Source organism: Capricornis sumatraensis, chromosome 4 (genome assembly GCF_032405125.1).
Source record: "Capricornis sumatraensis isolate serow.1 chromosome 4, serow.2, whole genome shotgun sequence".
Taxonomy (NCBI): domain Eukaryota; kingdom Metazoa; phylum Chordata; class Mammalia; order Artiodactyla; family Bovidae; genus Capricornis; species Capricornis sumatraensis.
Genome location: NC_091072.1, coordinates 54,685,490 through 54,705,580, shown reverse-complemented (window position 1 = coordinate 54,705,580; position 20,091 = coordinate 54,685,490). Strand labels below are relative to the sequence as shown.

Here is a 20,091-nt window from a genome sequence, read left to right as displayed (position 1 = left end):
CTGGGGAGGCCTTGTAAGGGGAGTGGGAGGTCATCTGAAAGTTTCGCAGCACAGGGGTGACAGGAGACAAGACATCCATCTTAGAAAAATCACCCTGGCCGCAGTCTGGCGAGCTGGACCAGAGGGGAAAAACTAAGACTGGAGGCTAGCTTGGATAGCTTGGGTAGTGTTGAAATACTCCAGGTAACTGATGCCAAGGAAAGAACTGGCAAATGGAGATGTGGAGTGTAAACAAAAGAGACAAATCGAGTATGATTTACTGAAGCCACATAAAATGGCAAAGAAAAAAATTAAAATCTAGTAACCACTTGTAAAGAAAAGTACCTCAAACTGCTTCTATTTTCTTTTCCGTATACTCAGGACAAGTTAAAATGATTTTACAAAAAATAATTCACTAACCTGTTTATAAGGAGAATCATTCAGGTAAATTTCAGCGGCCCCAACTGCAATCAAAACACTTTTAGAACAAACAATATTGTTGTCAAAGCATTTCTTGTTCTGGGCAATGACAGATATATCTGAATCATCTGTACTCTGAAATGTCAAAAATATTATATTAATATAAATCTATATTATACATAATTTTTACCTATTTTTTCATTAAATCTTAAAGAATTCTGAGATTTATAATGAATTGTATTGAAAATGAAATACAATTTACATCTAAAATAAAAATCATTTTGATCTCATAATATAAAGAATTTAATACAAATATAGCAAGTTAGCTCAATCTTTAAACTTTTATCTATAATATCTCTGCTTAAAATGTTGTTCCAAGAAAGCTCTCTTTCCATTTTATTGTTTGTTGTGCTTGTTCAGTTGCTTAGTCATGTCCAACCCTTTGCAACCTCATGAACTGCAGCACGTCAGGCTTCCCTACCCTTCACCATCTCCTGGAGCCTGATCAAACTCATGTCCATTGAGTTGGCAATGCCATCCACCCATCTCATCCTCTGCTGTTCCCTTCTCCTCCTGCCTTCAATATTTCCCAGCATCAGGGTCTTTTCTAATAAGTCAGCTCCTCACATCACGTGGCCAAAGTATTGGAGCTTCAGCTTCAGCATCAGTCCTTCCAACGAATCTTCAGGATTGTATTACTTTAGGATCGACTGATTTGATCTCCTTGCAGCCCAAGAGACTCTCAAGAGTTGACTCCAGCACCACAGTTTGAAAGCATCAATTCTTTAGCTCTCAGCCTTCTTTATGGTCCAACTCTCATATCCATAAAATGGCTATTGGAAAAACCATATATTTGACTATATGGACCTTTGTTGACAAAGTTATGTCTCTGCTTTTTAATATGCTGTCTAGGTTTGACATACCTTTTCTTCCAATGAGCAAGCGTCTTTTAATTTCATGGTTGCAGTCACCATCTGCAGTGGTTTTGGAGTCCAAGAAAATTGTGCCATTGTCTGAACATTCTTTGGCATTGCCTTTCTTTAGAACTGGAATGAAAACTGATCTTTTCTAATCATGTAGCCACTCCTGAGTTTTCCAAATTTGCTGACATATGCAGCACTTTCACAGCATCATCTTTCAGGATTTGAAACAGCTCAGCTGGAATTCCATCACCTCCACTAGCTTTGTTTGTAGTGAAGCTTCCTAAGGCCCACTTGACTTCGCATTCCAGGATGTCTGGCTCTAAGTGAGTGATCACACCATCGTGGTTATCTGGGTCATTAAGATCTTTGTTTGTACAGTTCTTCTGTGTATTCTTGCCACCTTTTCTTAATATCTTCTGCTTCTGTTAGTTCCATACCATTTCTGTCCTTTATTGTGCCCATCTTTTACTTTGGCCACCTCATGCAAAGTGTTGACTCATTGGAAAAGACTTTGATGCTGGGAGGGATTGGGGGCAGGAAGAGAAGGGGACGACAGAGGATGAGATGGCTGGATGGCATCACTGACTCGATGGACGTGAATCTGGGTGAACTCCGGGAGTTGGTGATGAACAGGGAGGCCTGGCATGCTGTGATTCATGGGGTCGCAAAGAGTCAGACACGACTGAGTGACTGAACTGAACTGAACTGAACTTGCATGAAATGTTCCCTTTGTATCTCTAGTTTTCTTGAAGAGATCTCTAGTCTTTCCCATTCTATTGTTTTCTTCTATTTCTTTGCATTGTTCACTTCGCAAGGCTTTCTTATCCCTCCTTGCTATTTGTTGGAACTCTGCATTCAGATGGGTATATCTTTCCTTTTCTCCTTTTCATTTCTTCTTTACTCAGCTATTTGTAAAGCCTCCTCAGACAGCCATTTTGCTTTTTCACATTTATTTTTCTTGGTGATGGTTTTGATCACTGACTTCTGTACAATGTTATGAACCTCCATCCATAGTTCTTCAGGCACTCTGCCTATCAGATCTAATCCTTTGAATCTATTAGTCAGTTTCACTGTATAATCATAATGGATTTGAATTAGGTAGTACCTGAATGGCCTAGTGGTTTTCCCTACTTTCTTCAATTTAAGTCTGAATTTTGCAATAAGGAGTTCACGATCTGAGCCACAGTCAGCTCCTGGTCTTGTTTTTGCTGACTGTATAGAACTTCTCTATCTTTGGCTACAAAGAATATAAACCAATTTGATTTTGGTATTGACCATCCAGTGATGTCCATGTGTAGAGTCATCTCTTGTGTTGTTGGAATCGTTGTTTGCTATGACCAGTGTGTTCTTTGACAAAACTCTGTTAGCCTTTGCCCTGCTTCATTTTGTACTCCAAGACCAAACTTGCTTGTTACTCCAAATACCTCTTGACTTCCTATTTTTGCAGTCCAGTCCCCTATAATGAAAAGGACATCTTTTTTGGGTGTTAGATCTAGAAGATCTTGTAGGTCTTCATAGAACTTATCAACTTCAGTTTTTTTAGCATTAGTGGTTGGGGCATAGACTTGGATTACTATGATATTGAATGGTTTGCCTTGGAAACGAACAGAGATCATTCTGTCATTTTTGAGATTGCACACATGTTCTGCATTTCGGACTCTTTATTGACTATGAGGGCTACTCCATTTCTTCTAAGGGATTCTTGCCCACAGTAGTAGATATAATGGTCATCTGAGTTAAATTTGCCCATTCCAGTCCATTTTAGTTCACTGATTCCTAAAATGTCGATGTTCACTCTTGCCATCTCCTGTTCAACCACATCCAATTTATCCTGACTCATGGACCTAACATTCCAGGTTCCTATGCAAGATTGTTCTTTACAGCACTGGACTTTACTTTCACCATCAGACACATCCACAACTGGGCGTTGTTTCCACTTTGGCTTAACCATTTCATTCCTTCCAGAGCTATTTCTTCTCTCTTCTCCAGTAGCATACAGGGCACCTATTGACCTGGGGAGTTCATCTTTCAATGTCATATCTTTTTGCCTTTTCATACTTTTCATTTATCATTACAGCTCAAATTTATCAACCAGTTTCTTCCCATCAAATATCCAATAAGATATGTCACTTAAGGAAATTTTAAGAGAGATGTCGTTCATTTAGACAATATCTTTTGTTGTATTTCAAGGAGTTCTCTGGCTAAATAATCATTTGCCTAAAGATAAAAGCAAAATAAATATAAAACTTTGATATTGTGTTAGTAAATAAAATAATGCATATAATATGAGGGCTTACTTTGAACTTTACATGCATGATCTCATTGAAGTCTTATCACAATTCTTGAATTATGTATTATCTCCATTTTATAGATAAAGAAACAGAAAGTTAAGGATTAAATGAATGTCCAAAGTCACTTAGCTAAATAAGAACAGAGTTCAAAACCCTGTTTTTTCTTAATGCCACTTCTAGAGAAATTAGAAAGAGTTTAGAAATGGTTGAGGAGAAAATTCAATTGTAGGTTGTAGGGAATGTTTAGTTTCCGAGAATGTTCTGCAATCTCTCACACTCTAAATCTAACCTGCTCTCCATCTCCTCACCCTCAGCTGCCTTCAGTTACTCCCCTTTCCAATCCACCAAGAACTCACTCTCCGGAAACACGGTTTCTGATTATGGATCCCATTTTCATGAATTGGTTTCAATAGTTCTATAGATCCTGGAAGTTCATTGTAAAAGATTCTTTTGAGTATGTGTAATTTTCTAGGAAGAAAGGCCATGGTTTTCATTACATCTTTGAAGTGGTCCTTATTGCTATGAATGTTAAAGCCCCATTGCTCTGAGTCCTTCCACTAACTTGTGGAAGGTGGGATATCACAGAAAGGAAAGTGACAATTCTTTCAAATGTCTGGAAATCATATAGGTCTTGATATAAACTCTCCATACTTAGTTTTTTTATATCACCAACAATATGAATATTAGCACAGCGTATTTCTTGGTTTGGCCAAATTCTGTCTTATTAGTAATTACTATAGCATGTTGCCCAGAAGACAGGTTTACACTGAATGCTGTTGACAGAGTAATGAATGTGTCCCTTTGTGACACAGTTTTCCTTACTTCATAGGAACTTAGAACTTTTTCGTCTTTTTAACAATTCTTTTTTAAAGTATTGCCTAAATTTTGAAAAGGAGAATAATAAGGTCATTAAGATGATTGTGGCATTGTATTACTCAAAAAAAAATAATGCCATACTTTTCTGCCCTTATGAATGATTTTCAAAGAAGAAATATATATATAATTGAGGGTTTTGTTTGGCTCTTCTTCTCTGTTGTTATTCAGTCAGTCAGTCATGTCTGACCCTTTGTGACCCTATGGACTGCAGCACACCAGGCTTCCCTATCTTTCACTATCTCCCAGAGTTTGCTCAAACTCATGTCCATTGAATCAGTGATGGCATCCAATCGTCTCATCCACTGCCATCCCCTTCTCCTCCTGCGTTCAATCTTTCCCAGCATCAGGGTCTTTTGCAGTAAATCAGTTCTTCCCATCCGGTGGCCAAAGTATTGGAGTTTCAGCTTCAGCATCAGTCCTTCCAGTGAATATTCAGGATTGATTTCCTTTAGGATTGACTGGTTTCATCTCCTTGCAGTCCAAGGGACTCTCAAGAGTCTTCTCCAGCACCACAGTTCAAAAGCTTCAATTCTCTGGCTCTCAGCCTTCTTTATGCTCCAACTCTCACATCCATACATGACTACTGGAAAAACCAAGCTTGGACTATAAGGACCTTTGTCAGCAAGGGTTATTAGATTAAGGATCTGAAAAGCTGGCTGCAAGGATTTCTATTGCCATTACATTTCTATTACTATTAATTAAAGGGCCTCGGTATTAGCTTTAGTCTGTATATTAACTCAGAAATGCCAAAAAGTAGTCTATATTGTATGGTCTGCCTGGTAATATCATGTTATGCTGACAGTAACTTGAAACAATATTAATTCCTATGAGCCACGTTTCTCCAATTTCCATTTCTAATATATTTCAAGCTAATATTAGGCTTGAGATAATGCTACAGAGTTGCTAAGCAACACAGTAAGAAATGATTACAAAACTAGGGTAAAAAGGTCAAGAGCCACGTGCCACGTGGATTTCTCAAAACTTCTATGTTTAGGTACTGAAAATTCTGATAGAGAATATTCTTCCAAGTGATTCTGAACTATAAAACATCAGTACCTCTCAAGGTAATATATTATTTTACTTGACATGTCAGTTTAAGACTTGTCATAGTCCCAGCCCCTTTGAAGGGTAACTATACCACAGAAAGGCTGCTGATACAGCAGCCTCCAACAGCCATGCTTTATGTTCCACAGCTGAATGGCCTCAAAGCAGCACTTTCTTTGATGGGCCAAGGGACTGTATTGCTCTCATACACACACACACACATACAAAGACAACTCTAGCCAATTAGATCATCTCTCACATTTGACCCAAAAGGAAGGGACAGGAAGCAAAAGATCATATGCTTATTTTTTAAAAGAAATGCTTACATCTCAGCTCTACAATGTGTTTTGGTCTTTAATTTGTTCTTTACTTTTATCATTTTTTTTCACTTACTTATAGCCCCTGAATATACATTTAAAATTTTACTAGTTAATTCCATCATCTCTTTCATAACCTCTGGAAGGCAGAAAATATTCTTATTTTATCGGGAATAAATTTTATTCACAGTGAAATTTTCATATAATGTTTACATGCTACTTCTTTTTCTCTCTCTTTTGAAGTGCCACACTGTTTCATAATTACTGTGCCATTAAATTTCATTTTACTCTTCTTTGACAGAGAAAGCTGCATTTAGATCTTTATATTTGCTTAAATAGAGTGTAATGATTTCCTCTGACTTCTTTTCCTCTCTGTTTTCATTTCCCTAGATAGACAGACGGATGGATGATGCATAGATGAATACACAGACACATATACAAATACATACAGGTCTACCCTTCGAGATATTATGAGATTACAGGCAACTAAGAATCTTATAGAGGAGACAGACATGAAAATATGGAACTTGGGAGATCTAGTGTTTTAAGAAGGAGACTGAGGAGGGGTCAGACACAAAGGAGGGGTCAAACCGGAAGAGACTGAGGAGGGGTCAGACACAAAGACCAGCAGAGGCAGCAGAAATACCTCAGAGAATACCAAGCAAGAAATACTTCCAAGAAGGAAGATAAGCATTAAAAAGTTTCAACTGAATTTTGCAAATGTCATCATTAACTTTTACAGTTGCAGTTTTATATGAATCTTGTGATTTGGTATCTAGACTCTCTCACACCAGTCTAAATTGTGAAGGAGGCAAGACTCATATCTATGTTGCACATCCTTTACCTTCACTTTTCAGCATAGGTCCTGACACACAGAAATCACACAAAAAAATAATATGAAAAATGGTGCAAGGTGTAAACATTTGAGAGCAGTATTAGAAGGGTTTTCAGAGACAAGGAGAGCACCAAACGTTTGCGGTATCAACTGAACAGAATGCTGAAAAATCAAATCTAGAACAACTTACAGGAAGAAAACTAGCAAGGACTGGGGCTTGTCATAGATAATGGAAGCAAAGTTTGACTCTGAAATCTGGGAGTTGGAATATTAAATTTCTCACTTTTGCTGAAAACACCCAATGTTCTCTTTCTCTGAGCTTATAGCACAGGTCAAGTTGCTGTTTGCTTTCTCAACTCTCTTTTCTCTTAAAATACTCTTACCTCAGGAAATACAGTGATGACTTTGTCATAGGTTTGCTGCAATATATGTAAAAAATAATGGGCTATATTCCAAGAGCTATTTACAGTATAGTACAGTATAACATAAACAGCCTCAAAATGAATTCAATAGCAGAGAACTTAAATTTTTTAAGTTTGATAAACATAAACAAAGATAGGGTAAGTATTCGCTTGGAACTGTTTCCTAAGACTCCAAAATCCAGATATTAAAAGACAGGTTTACTATTCCTTTGAATGTCAGAGTCAAGTAACATTATACTTCAAGATAAAGATGAGTAAGTATTAATTTTTAAAAGTCCAATTGGCAAATAAAAATGAAATTTTTATGAATTAGATTACTATATCCTTCACAGGGCCCACAAAAGTAAATGATAAGTTTTACCAAGTAAAAATGCTTTACAAATGACAAAGATAAAGCCTAGAATTTGTAATCAAGACAGAGAGGAAAGAGAGCAGCCTGACAAAGAAGGAGGAATTAAATATGCTATCCACAGAAGTGAACCCTGCCTCTGAAAAAGCAGCAAGTCAATGAATGGTGCTGGCAGTCATTCTATCCTTCTCAAAGGAAATGCTGATTCTCAGAAAAAAAAAAAAAGAAAGAAAACCTTGCCGTGAAAAAGAAAAGCAGATGGAATAAGAAAAAATAATTATAAAACTATTGCACTAGAAAATCTCCAAGCATTGAAAAATTTACTGTCTGACATGATAATATTCCAAAGCCATGACTATTAGGTTGCATTTGTTAATCACTAATTTGTCTTTGGTATGAAATAATTATCTACTCCGTGGTCAAATAAAATATTTCTTGGCTTGTCAAAAATATGTTGGTCAAACTAACCCATCCATTCTGGGGTTCTGGTTCTGGTTTATTAATTTCAATAAATATGCCCATTATAATACAATCAGTAATTCACTGGTATAATTCTAATTAAATTACTAACATAAGTTTTCTTTTCTTAATTTTCAAAGATTATTTTTTGTAAGCACATTTTCTTTTTTAAAGAACATTATTAAATAAAAAAGAATAATTCTGCTTTGGCAAAGAAAAAAACATATACAATTCTAAAACTTAAAACTTTAGATTTTTCATACTCTTTATACCTAATTTTTGCCACATGAACCCTAATGATAGATCTTAACCCAGATATTTAACATTTTATACAAATGTTGGACTAATACTTCCTGCAACATGTCTTCTCACTTACAGGTAGGCATATCTCATTAAAACTTGAGACTGAATATGATGTATGTATTTTTACAGAAGAATATAGCAGCAAATTAAAGTGATGAGAGCAAATGAGGTTTACAAAGCCTGAAAATCAAACTTCAATGGCTCTCACCTGCCAAATAAAATGGCACTCTTATATTCAGTACCAATAAAAATGACTGTTATCATCATTCAGCATCAGACATAAGAAGATAATTTCATTTTGTCAGGAATCAGAGTTGAGACAAATATTCTACTTTCTGCACAATCACTTTTCTCTATACTTGAAACTAACATAATATTGTAAATTAATTATACTTCAACTAAGAAAAATCATTACTTGAAAATACAATGGAAAATATTATGATTTCTCTACTGCAAAGCAGATGAGGAGTTAAGGAAGAGTCAAGCAGATCAAATAAGTAGTTATTAAGAGTTTGCTAAATGCCCAGCATTTTGCAAAGTGATGGAGAGGAAGGAAAAAAGAAATATAGAGTATGATCCCTGTTTTCAAAACTTCAGAATTTTCTTGGAGAAATCTATCCTAATATACAGAGAAGGAATGTCTTTGCTAACACAGTTTACATTTAATACGCCCTGAAAATTGTGTATTAAATGAATGAAATGATAATGTATGAGCAAAGACCACACATTGGAAAATGTTTACAAAGATGGTAATACATAGACAAGGTTTAAAATGCTTCTAGGAAATACTTCTAAATAATTTTTCCATACATAAAATGAAAACAAAGTTTGGCAGAATTTTTGCTTTGCTACTTAAAATGAAACCACAAAAAGCATCATTAATTAGCCTTAATGATATATGCAGTTTGATACACTATTGTCAACGATTGATAGTCATATTTGATACAGTATTGTCAATGATACTTTGATTTTTCTAGATATGACAAAGTTTATTATTCAGAAGAAGGGGAGAATTTAAAAAATAGTTACAATTGGTGTTTTAAAGAAGGAAATGATTTACATTCTTCCTATTCAAAGAGTGGACAATGGACATGAAACATCAGAGTAGTTTATTTAAAATTGCAGACTCCAAGATACTGCTCCAAACACATAAAATCAGAAGCTAGATTTTACCAAGATTTCAAAGTTATATGCATACATAATAAAGTTTAAGAACACTGCTCTATATACTTCATGTTGAAGGCATGTGTATACATTTATAACAAATATAAGATTACCAATTAAGTGTAACTTTTTGAATTCTACCCTCTTAAAAAATGGTTAAAAACAGAGCAAGTAATTTTTTAGCTTTTATAATACAACCATAATTGTGCTAGGCCTAGTGAGGAACCCAAAAGAAGTATAACACAGAACTCTGACATAAAATGATACATGATCTAACTGAGCACATATAAAATAATCAGAATGTAATGGGTTGCTTACTTTTGACATGAGGACTATCAAATATTATAGGATGTGTAAGAACAGAACAGATAAATATGAACTAGAAAAGTCACTTTGGGGGAGTAGAGCCAATCAGGTACAGAAAAATACCCTGAGAAAAACCCTGGAAGGATTATCCTGAGAAGTTCGATTTTATGGAAGCTGGTAAATGGGAGTCAGCTGCAGTTCTTAAAAAGCAATGACACGATAGCAATGTGAGTCTTAGAAAGGTTAACAGAACGAAAAATGTGTATTATTATAGGGATGAACTTGAGTCAGAAGACAGCCTCGAAGTTGAAGGTCAGAGCTGTTCATGTCAACTGGGAATTTATCAGCTTGTAGGTGAGGTTAAGATTATAGAGGTGGATGAACTTAAGCATTGGGAGAAAAGGAGAGAGACCCAAGCACAGACATCCAGTTCAGTAAACATTCAGTGGACAAGTGTTCCCAGCATGGTGCTCAGCACTACTAAAACAATGGTGACTAGGGTTTGGTCCTTGCCCTGAAGGGGCCAACTCCGTCATCTATGGTCTAGGACTTATGCAAAAAGAAAAGGCAACAAAGAGACAAAGGAGAAACCAGAAAAGACAGTGAAGGGCTACAAGAGCATAACAGCCAGAAATGCAAAGGAAGGGGGTTCTTAAGGAATATCAGAGACACCTAAATATCAAGGGAAGCAAGGATTTGGTATAAAATCAGTCTGAAACATTAGGAGGGGGGGGAGTATCAGTTTATGCATTAAAATTTCTAAATTGCTTTTTACTTTTCCAGGCTTCTCAATTTACCACCTAAACCTCAAGAGGTAAGAAAATCCTCATGTAAAATTATTTGCTAAATAATACTTGTTTGAAGAGGACAAATACTCATAGAATGGATATGTATCACCGTGCCTTTCCTGTGCTCCAAGATATATCAAAACCACACACGCACACGCACACACCCTACAGGCAACTTGTCATTTTCTATAATTATCTAACTGCCAAATTCATTCCCAGGGATTTATTCTTTAAGAAAGTTAAAACTGTTCATAAAGGAGGCTAAAAATAGTACTGAAAGGGAAACTCAATGGTTTCCCTTGAAACATAGCAGGAGCTTTGCTTAAGTTTGGAAGGCTATAGATTTACTGTTTGTTTTTTATTTAAAATAACTAATACAAAATGGGAATGTGCCTACTGTCTTGACATACGCTAAAAACATAAAAGCCTTTCCCAGAAGAAAACACACATTCAAGAAAATCACAGGTTACCTTGGTGGATGAAAAGATGTTATTTTGCTTATTCTTGGGCAACTTCTTCCTAAAACTTTTAAGGATTCTATCAGATATACAAAGCCCAGGGTTTATCAAAGCATATCAACAAAATAGCATGTCTAGAAATGAGAATAATGTCATTTTAATTGCTACAACTATAAACAATACATGGTCCAATACATGATTTAATGTGCTAAATTTACATTCACCAAATTAAACCAATAAAAATAAAAATGGTTGATATTTACTGAGCAGTTACTAAATAGTAAGTACTATATGCAAGCTTCACATATATTTATTTCATTCAATCCTGAGAACTACCCCTGGGAGATAGGGACAATTATTATCCTCATTTTACAAATGAGAAGTCAGAGGCACAGAAATGTTATGAAATTAGCTCATCACTTACAAATAATAAAACTTTACAATTAGTTAAGGAAATTAATTTAAAATTGCTATAGCTTTTATAAGTTTTACTAATGATATGTGGATGTGATATGTCATGGTCTACCATACTTGCGTTTTACATTGTCTCTACGTAACTGTAACTAAAACAAGTAATTGTGACATTGGCTTCCCAGGTGGCTCAGCGGTAAAAGAAACTGCCTGCAATGCAGAAAACCTCGGTTTGATCCCCGGATCAGGAAGATACCCTGGAGAAGGAAATGGCAACCTACTCCAGTATTCTTGCATGGGAGATCCCATGGACAGAAGAGCCTAGCAGGCTATAAGCCATGGGGTGGCAAACAGTTGGACATGATTTAGCGACCAAACAATGGTAACAACTGTGACATACCTTTATCAAAAATACCTGGCAATCACTGATATAATCATATTCCAGTCCATCAAAAGAATGATAATGCCGGTCCCCATAGATTGTGCATACTGCCGGGCATGGATAATATGTGCAATTGAACATTCCTCGTCGACAAACACTATTAGAAAACAATATCAACATTGTTACCTTTCCAAGAAACGTGACTTTAATTAGTATCTTTCAAGGAGCGTAAGTATTGGAAAGTTTGTATTCAAGGGTATTCACTGTGTCAATAGCTCCTATAAATATGGCCAATTCTTTCTGATAACATTTTACTACAGTGATATATAAGGCATCTATGTACCACTCTGTCTTAAGACATCTCAAACAAGCCTAGAAATTGTGCCTGGGTCACTTTGAAAACAGGTGATGGAATGAAAAACTAAACGTACACCTGCCAGTCGCCAAAAGACTACAGTGCCTCTCCTTTACTTGAGTCCATTTCAATACCTTTTGTTGATGTTGTTCAGTCACAGACAGGACTTATTCACAAGCTTGAATTTTTATCCACATTTCTAGGAAACTGTATTTTAATTTTATTTTATGGCATTCTTTTGGATTATTTTCAAACAAAAATTTCCATCAAATATGACCTTCTCTTTGTTATTTATAAATTTGAGATATGTTTTTCCTATTATATTTTCAAATTATCATAGTTCATTTTTTACTTCTTGGTCAAACAAATAGGCGTAAAAATAATGATCCCCCTGTAGGTAGTAGCTTCCCATTAACTCCTGAAGGCCTTTAAAGTCATATTTATTCAGATTTGGTTTGCTTTCTGATGAAATTCATCACATTAAGTAAATGCAACATGACGGAAACTAGTACAATTTCTTAGAGAAGTTGTGAAATAAACAGATCTCATTACCAGGTATAGCATGGTGTAGCAATCACTTCTCCTGAGAGGTACTCCCAATCTTTCCAAATACAGGGACAGCTTTCAGGAATGTAACACTTTCCTTTGTGCTCTGCCATCCTTTCAAGTGAAGAAGCAAATGCTATTTAATATCAACTACCAATTTCAGTTTTTTAAAAAAATCAGCAATCTTGTCATATTCAAAATCATCTATATTGGGTACAACAGTTGTAGGCACATTCTATCTAACCTATGGAAGACCCAAATCCAGTCTTTCTCCCCTATTTTACCACACAGTATCTTTCACATCACAGAAATAAAGACCAGGCAAATGACTGGATGCATTATTTTAAACTTTTTGCTATCGCTTAGTACAATAAAATGGAGACAGGAGCCTAAATTTCTGGGTAACATGAGATATTCTGAAAAGACAATTAAAGAGGAAGTAAGGCTACCTTTCTTCAATTTTTGCTTCAAATATTAACAAAGAAGTGACTTCTTGACTCTGCTCTCAAATATAAATAATCACATATGCTCCCCTAGTTCTCTGCTTCCTCACTCATAGTTCATCTAACACAGTAAAGTGAGTCTTTATTCAATATGTATGTTGTCCACTTGACTTTAAGTTTCACTCCAAAAGCCCATGGATATCCTGTTAATGGTTGTGTTCCAATGTCTAGCACAGAGCAGACACTCAGCTGTTGCGTAAAGGTGAAGGAGTGAAAAGAGCCCACAATTTCTCCCCTTAACCTTCTCAAACTTTCAGTCACTTTCCCTGAGCACAGCATCTTCTGCCTAGAAAACTAAAAGATTTTTTTCTCACCACTAAAGCCCATAATTTCTCCCCTTAACCTTCCCAAACTTTCAGTCACTTTCCCTGAGCACAGCATCTTCTGCCTAGAAAACTGAAAGATTTTTTTCTCACCACTAAAGATCCAATTTCTCACCAGTAAAGATGCAATCTTTTTAGTTGCATTCTTTTCTGTACCACAGTCCCTATACGTAGCAATCTATACAAACCTTTATTGGAGGGTTCATCCAATGAACTGCAAGTAATTCATTAAATGTCTTATAGAGAAAACAGTAACAAAAACTAGCATTTTTGAGTGTTAACCATGGCCCAGCCATTGGTTCACCCACTTTACATGCATCATTGATTCATCTAATCCTAGTGACAGTTCCATCAGGGAGATTCTATTATTTTCTCACATGTGCTTATTCTAGTACTGTCTTCCCTGTGTCTTAACAAAATGTCCCACACATGAGGTAGTTTGTAAACACTGGGTGTTGAATTGTTTAGATAAGGGGTGCCTCACTGAACTGCACCGCAATTTTTTTTTAAATTCTCATTTCTTTTATTTCTTAAAGTATCATTCACTTCAGTTGTTAATTGCAGTATAGCTGATTTAATGGCCATCTGGTGATGTCCATGTATAGAGTCACCTCTTGTGTTGTTAGAAGAGGGTGTTTGCTGTGGCCAGTGTGTTCCCCTGGCAAAACTCTGTGAGGCTTTGATTTGTAATATTATATTAGCTTCTGGTGTACAGCATAGTGATTCAGTATTTTTATAGATTATACTACATTAAATGTGATAAGTGCAATTCTTATACAACCAGCCAAAGTAGTGGTTTTAAATGGTTATGCTGATGACTGATGAGTGTTTCATAACAAATAACATAATCAAACATAACATAACACAACATAACATAATCAAAACTGGAAGAAGGAAGAAGAGAGCTGTAAATCACTGTGAATTGTCTGCTTTAAGCAGGTTTGGGAAGCGGGGTTAGTCATAAAATGAACATTTGCTGAGCACCTACCATATGACTGGTGTGCTGCATATACTCAACCATCTATGCAGTAGATAGTACATTTGTTTAAAAAAAACAAAGTTGAGACTCCATGTGGTTAAGATTTACCCTGAGGTACTCTAGCTAATAAGAAAGAGGGTCAGCATTTTAACCCAGTTCTGTATGTCTCTTTCTGCTATATTACTTTACGTTTATTTAATCCACAGTGATTTCTAAACTAAGGTTTGATTTCTAAACTAAGGTTCATTTGCACTTGAGAAACTGCTGGGACTATAAGAAGCCCCACAAAAACAAGTGATACCAGGCTTATCATCCTAAAATAATCCCCCCAAGTCACATGGAAGTCAATCCAAATCATAGTTCCATAAGCAACTTTATAATAGAAAGTTCTATGTTACAAAATTATTTCTAAACAGCCAGAAGACTCTTAGTCAATTCAAACTTTTTTTATTTCAATAAAACAAGAGAAGGTGGAAGAAAATTACTTTAAGTTTTTATAATAAAATTTGACCAATAAATTAATTAATCATTATTGAAATAAAAGTCAAAGAGGACAGCAAATAGATACTTTCTAAAATAATTGCATCAACCACAAGCATATGAAACAAAATTAGGATGTAGTTTTATCTAATCAGCCATGCATCCCTGAGTCATAATCAAGTCAAATAAATCAAGTAATGTTGCAGGGTTCAATTAGTTTACTATAACAAAGGTTTTATTTCCTTTGTCCTTTTTACTAAAATGCCTTCCTTGCTTGTCTGCTCTATGGTCTGATTTCTACCTGCCTTTATTTTCCCATGCAAGGCTTTGTTCTTCCACACTCCTTCTGTGTCCTTTCTTTAATAAAGAGATTGATACAGTCCCAAGTTACTTGTCTCTTCAACCTATTTCAGATGGGGACCATTTAGACAAATGTGACTCTCCTGGGAAGCAGACCACAAAACCTCTCTCTTCTTTGCTCCTGGCTGATATGAATTGAGCTCAGAAATCACTTTGTGTGAATATGTTCATCGAGAAAGAATGGGTGACCTGTTTGCCTTAGGTGGCTCTCCCTCTGTGCACTGCTTCTATTCATCATCAGAAGAGGGAAGGGCAGTGAGGCCAGATTCCACGTGTGCCTGCGAGGAACCGAACAGCCACCAGATTCTGTATTTACCTTCCAGGAGTACTAGGGATTTCTGCTACTACAGGAAATTTACAAAGGTAAGAGTAAATTATGCTGCCATAAAAGAAAAGTGAAAGAAAGTGAAAGTCACTCAGGCATGTCCAACTCTTTGCAACCCCATGGACTATACAGTCCACGGAATTCTCCAGGCCAGAATACTGGAGTGGGTAGCCTTTTCCTTCTCCAGAGGATCTTCCCAACCCAGGGATCAAACCCAGATCTCCAATATTACAGGCGGATTCTTTAACAGCTGAGCCACAAGAGAAGCCCACCATAAAATAATCACCCATATTTATTGAGTATACACACATGTGCACAAATACACACACACACACACACACACACACACCACATTTCACAATGCTTAATTGGGTCTTTAAAGGAACTTGCAGAAAAAGCATTCAGCTAATATCAACAGGGCTGGGATCTGAAATAGGTGTGTCTGAAGCCAGAGCTCCCACTGTTACCCACTGCCCTAAATAACCTCAACACACCACTTTACGTAACATCCATTAGATAAGCAAACTGATATTAATAATATAACTTAACATCAACAACAGTAATAGCCAACAGAATATACAAAAGAGGGGCAGTCCTAAGATGGCGGAGGAATAGGATGGGGAGACCACTTTCTCCCCCACAAATTCATCAAAAGATCATTTGAATGTAAGCAACTTCCACAAAACAACTGAACGCTGGCAGAGGACACCAGGCACCCAGAAAGGCAGCCTGTTCCCTTCAAAAGGAGGTAGGACAAAAAGAAAGACAAAAGAGAGGGCTGGAGACCCATCCTGGGGAGGGAGTCGTGAAGGAGGACAAGTTTCCAAATAGCAGGTAAACCCTCTCACTGCAGGTCTGTGGGGAGTTATGGAATCTCAGAGGGCAACACAAACGGGGGGAGAGGGAGTGTGGAAAAAACACAAAATCCAGAGAATACGCGCCAAACCGCAACTTCCAACAGAGAAGTAGCCCAGACGCTCGCATCCGCCACCCGTGAGTGGGGACTGGACAGGGAGGCACGGGCTGCATCATTGGTGCTTAGGGTATAGACTGGTCCTGAATGCCCTGAGGACAATCTGAGGGAGCTAACGTGAGATAGCATCCCAAACTGTGGGATAGCCAGAGAGAGAGAAAAAAAAAAACAGACAGAGAACTTTCCCATGAAAGGCTCTAAACTAACACACAGCCTGACCGGTTCACAGAACAAAGGATTGAGCGAATACCAAAGGAGAGTTAGCTGGCTGCATGCAGGCCTCTTCCCTCCATGCCCTCTGCTGGAGGCGGAGAGGCAGGCGTGCAACAGCCGGAGTCGGAAGGCAAGGGGCAATCTCAGCCTCAGAGATGGCATCCTCCACCAAACTGTAAGCAGGCTCCCAGTTGCTAACCAAGTCTTCCTGGGATCCTGCCAGGAGGGTCGAAGCCTGAGATCAGCTCCCCAGAGGAGACACACGCACACCTGAGACAGTGCTCTTGCAGTGCACCCGGGAAACCGAGCAGCCAGGACTGGGGAGGTGATTAAGACGCACAGACCACCTCGGACAGTGTGCTCACAAAGCACCAGGTCGCCTGAGCTCCTCAAACCTGGGAAAGGCACAAAACGCACACCCAACCAAGTCTGTGCCCTTATGGAGTAACCGAGAACCTGAACCTGAATGGATTAGACCTGGGAAGTGAATGAAATGCTGGGTCTGCTTTGGACAGCACCCCTGCAGAGCAACCTGGAGCCTGAGTAGTGTAGACTGGGAGAGCACACGCGCCATGACCTGGGGCAAACCCAGTATGGTCCATACACTGCAAGCACTCCCCATACACACAAGTGATATTCGTTTGCAGTGTTCCTTCCCCCTCCCCACAGCACGACTGAACAAGTGAGCCTAAATAAGTGACCACCTTCGCCTCCTTGTGTCAGGGCAGAAATTAGACACTGAAGAGACTTGCTAACAGAGGAAGCCAAAATAAAGAAAGAAGAGGGAACCGCTCTGGAAGTGACAGGTGCAATGGATTAAAACCCTGAAGTTAACATTGACTAAGATTAAAAGGGGCTTATAAACCTTGAGAAGAAGTATAAGCTGGAAAAAGGAACTATCTGAAACTGAACTGACCCCACACCGCCCACAACAGCTCCATAGAAATTCCTAGACATATTTTTACTATTATCATTTTTTTATTTGTAAAATTTTTTTTATTTTTAAGTTCTTTATTACTTATTTAATTTTCATTTTTATAACCTATTATTACCTTGCAAAAAAAGGCCTTATTTTTAAAGCAAATTTCATATATATATTTTTATAATTTTTGTGATTGATTTTGTTTTGTATTTTTAATATTATATTTTTGAGAGTCTAACCTCTAGATTTTTAATCTTTGCTTTGTGGTATTTGGTGTCAATTTTGTACCTCTAAGAATCTAATCTTCAGTGTCCGTTTTCACTTAGGTGTGTGATTACTGGCTTGATTGCTCTCTCCCCTTTTGACTTTCCTCCAGGTCACCTCTATCTCCTTCCTCTCCCTTATCTTCTCTACTTAACTCTGTGAATCTCTCTGGGTATTCCAGGCTGTGGAGAATACTTAGGGAACTGATTACCGGCTAGATTGGTCTCTCCCCTTTCGACTCCCCTTATTCTCCTCCTGGTTACCTCTATCTCCCTCCTCACTCTTCTCTTCCTATGTAACTCCATGAACCTCTCTTGGTGTTCCAGACTGTGGAGAGCACATAGGGAATTGATTACTGGCTAGAATGCGCTCTCCCCTTTTGATTCCCCCTCTTTTCCTCCGGGTCACCTCTATTTCCCTCCTCCCTCTTCTCTTCTCCATGTAATTCTGTAAACCTCTCTGGGTGTCCCTCACTGGGGATGATCTTTTCACCATTAACCTAGATGTTTTATCATCTATGCTGTATGGATGGAGAAGTCTTGAGGCTACTGTAAGAATAAGACTAAAAGCCAGAGGCAGGAGGCTTAAGTCCAAAACCTGAGAACACCAGAAAACTCCTGATTCCAAGGAACGTTAACTGACAAGAGCTCATCCAAAAGCCTCCATACCTACACTGAAACCAAGCTCCACCCAAGAGCCAACAAGTTCCAGAGCAAGACATACCACACTAATCTCTAGCAACACAGCAACACAGCCCTGAGCATTAAAGTATAGGCTGCCCAAAGTCATGCCAAACCCATAGACACCCCAAAACTCTCTACTAGACACTTCATTGCACTCCAGAGAGAGGAGATCCAACTCCAACCACCAGAACACTGACACAAGATTCCCTAACCAGGAAACCTTAACAAGTCACTAGTCCAACCCACCCACAGGGAGCAACCTTGACAATAAAGAGGAACCACAAATTTCCAGTCTACAGAAAGGCCACCCCAAACATAGCAATCTAAACAAAATGAAAGGGCAGAGAAATATTCAGCAGGTAAAGGAACATGATAAGTGCCCACTCAAACAAAACAAGGGGAGAAGATAGGGAGTCTACCTGAAAAAGAATTCAGAATAATGATAGAAAGAATGACCCAAAATCTTGAAGACAAAATGGAGTTACAGATAAATAGACTGGAGACAAGGATTGAGAAGATGCAAGAAATGTTTAACAAGGACCTAGAAGAAATAAAAAAGAGTTAATCAATAATGAATAATGCAATAACTGAGATCAAAAGCACTCTGGAGAGAACCAACAGTAGAATAACCGAGGCAGAAGATAGGCTAAGTGAGGTGGAAGATAGAATGGTGGAAATAAATGAAGCCGAGAGGAAAAAGAATTAAAAGAAATGAGGACAACCTCAGAGACCTCTGGGACAATAAATGCCCTAACATTCGAATTATAGGAGTCCCAGAAGAAGAAAGACAAAAGACAAAAAGAAAGGCCACAAGAAAACACTTGAGGAGATAATATTTGAAAACTTCCCGAAAATGGGGAAGGAAATAGCCACACAAGTCCAAGAAACCCAGAGACTTCCAAAGGTGAAACACCCCAAAACACATATTAATCAAATTAATGAAAATCAAACACAAACAGCAAATATTAAAAGCAGCAAGCGAAAAGCAACAAATAACACACATGGGGATCCCCATAAGGATAACAGCCGATCTTTCAATAGAAACTCTTCAGGCCAGGAGGGAACGACAGGACATACTTAAAGTGATACATGAGAAAAACCTACAACCCAGATTACTATACCCTGCAAGGATCTCAATCAAATGCAAAGGAGAAATCAAAAGCTTTACAGAAATACAAAAGCTGAGAGAATTCAGCACCACCAAATCAGCTCTTCAACAAATGCTAAAGGTCTTCTCTAAACACAAAACACAGAAAAGGTTTATAAACTCAAACCCCAAACAACAAAGTAAATGGCAATGGGATCACACTTATGAACAATTACCTTAAAGACAAAGACTGGCTGAATGGATACAAAAACAAGACCCCAATATATGCTGTCTAAAAGAGACCCACCTCAAAACAAGGGACAAATACAGACTCAAAGTGAAGGGCTGGAA

General features: G+C 37.6%; 1 protein-coding gene across 2 annotated transcripts in view; it reads right to left on the bottom strand.

Annotated features, from left to right (window-relative positions):
• OTOGL (otogelin like) overlaps window positions 1-20,091 on the bottom strand; it is a 174,071-nt gene that overhangs the window by 82,694 nt on the left and 71,286 nt on the right. Inside the window, exons 24-26 of one of the 2 annotated variants that reach the window (XM_068971075.1) lie at window positions 12,635-12,742; window positions 11,746-11,884; window positions 400-534 (exon numbers count right to left, since the gene is read on the bottom strand). In XM_068971075.1, coding sequence (XP_068827176.1) covers window positions 400-534; window positions 11,746-11,884; window positions 12,635-12,742 — 382 coding nt within the window. The remainder of the gene's footprint in view (window positions 1-399; window positions 535-11,745; window positions 11,885-12,634; window positions 12,743-20,091) is intronic. The other variant, XM_068971076.1, reaches the window with a different exon arrangement.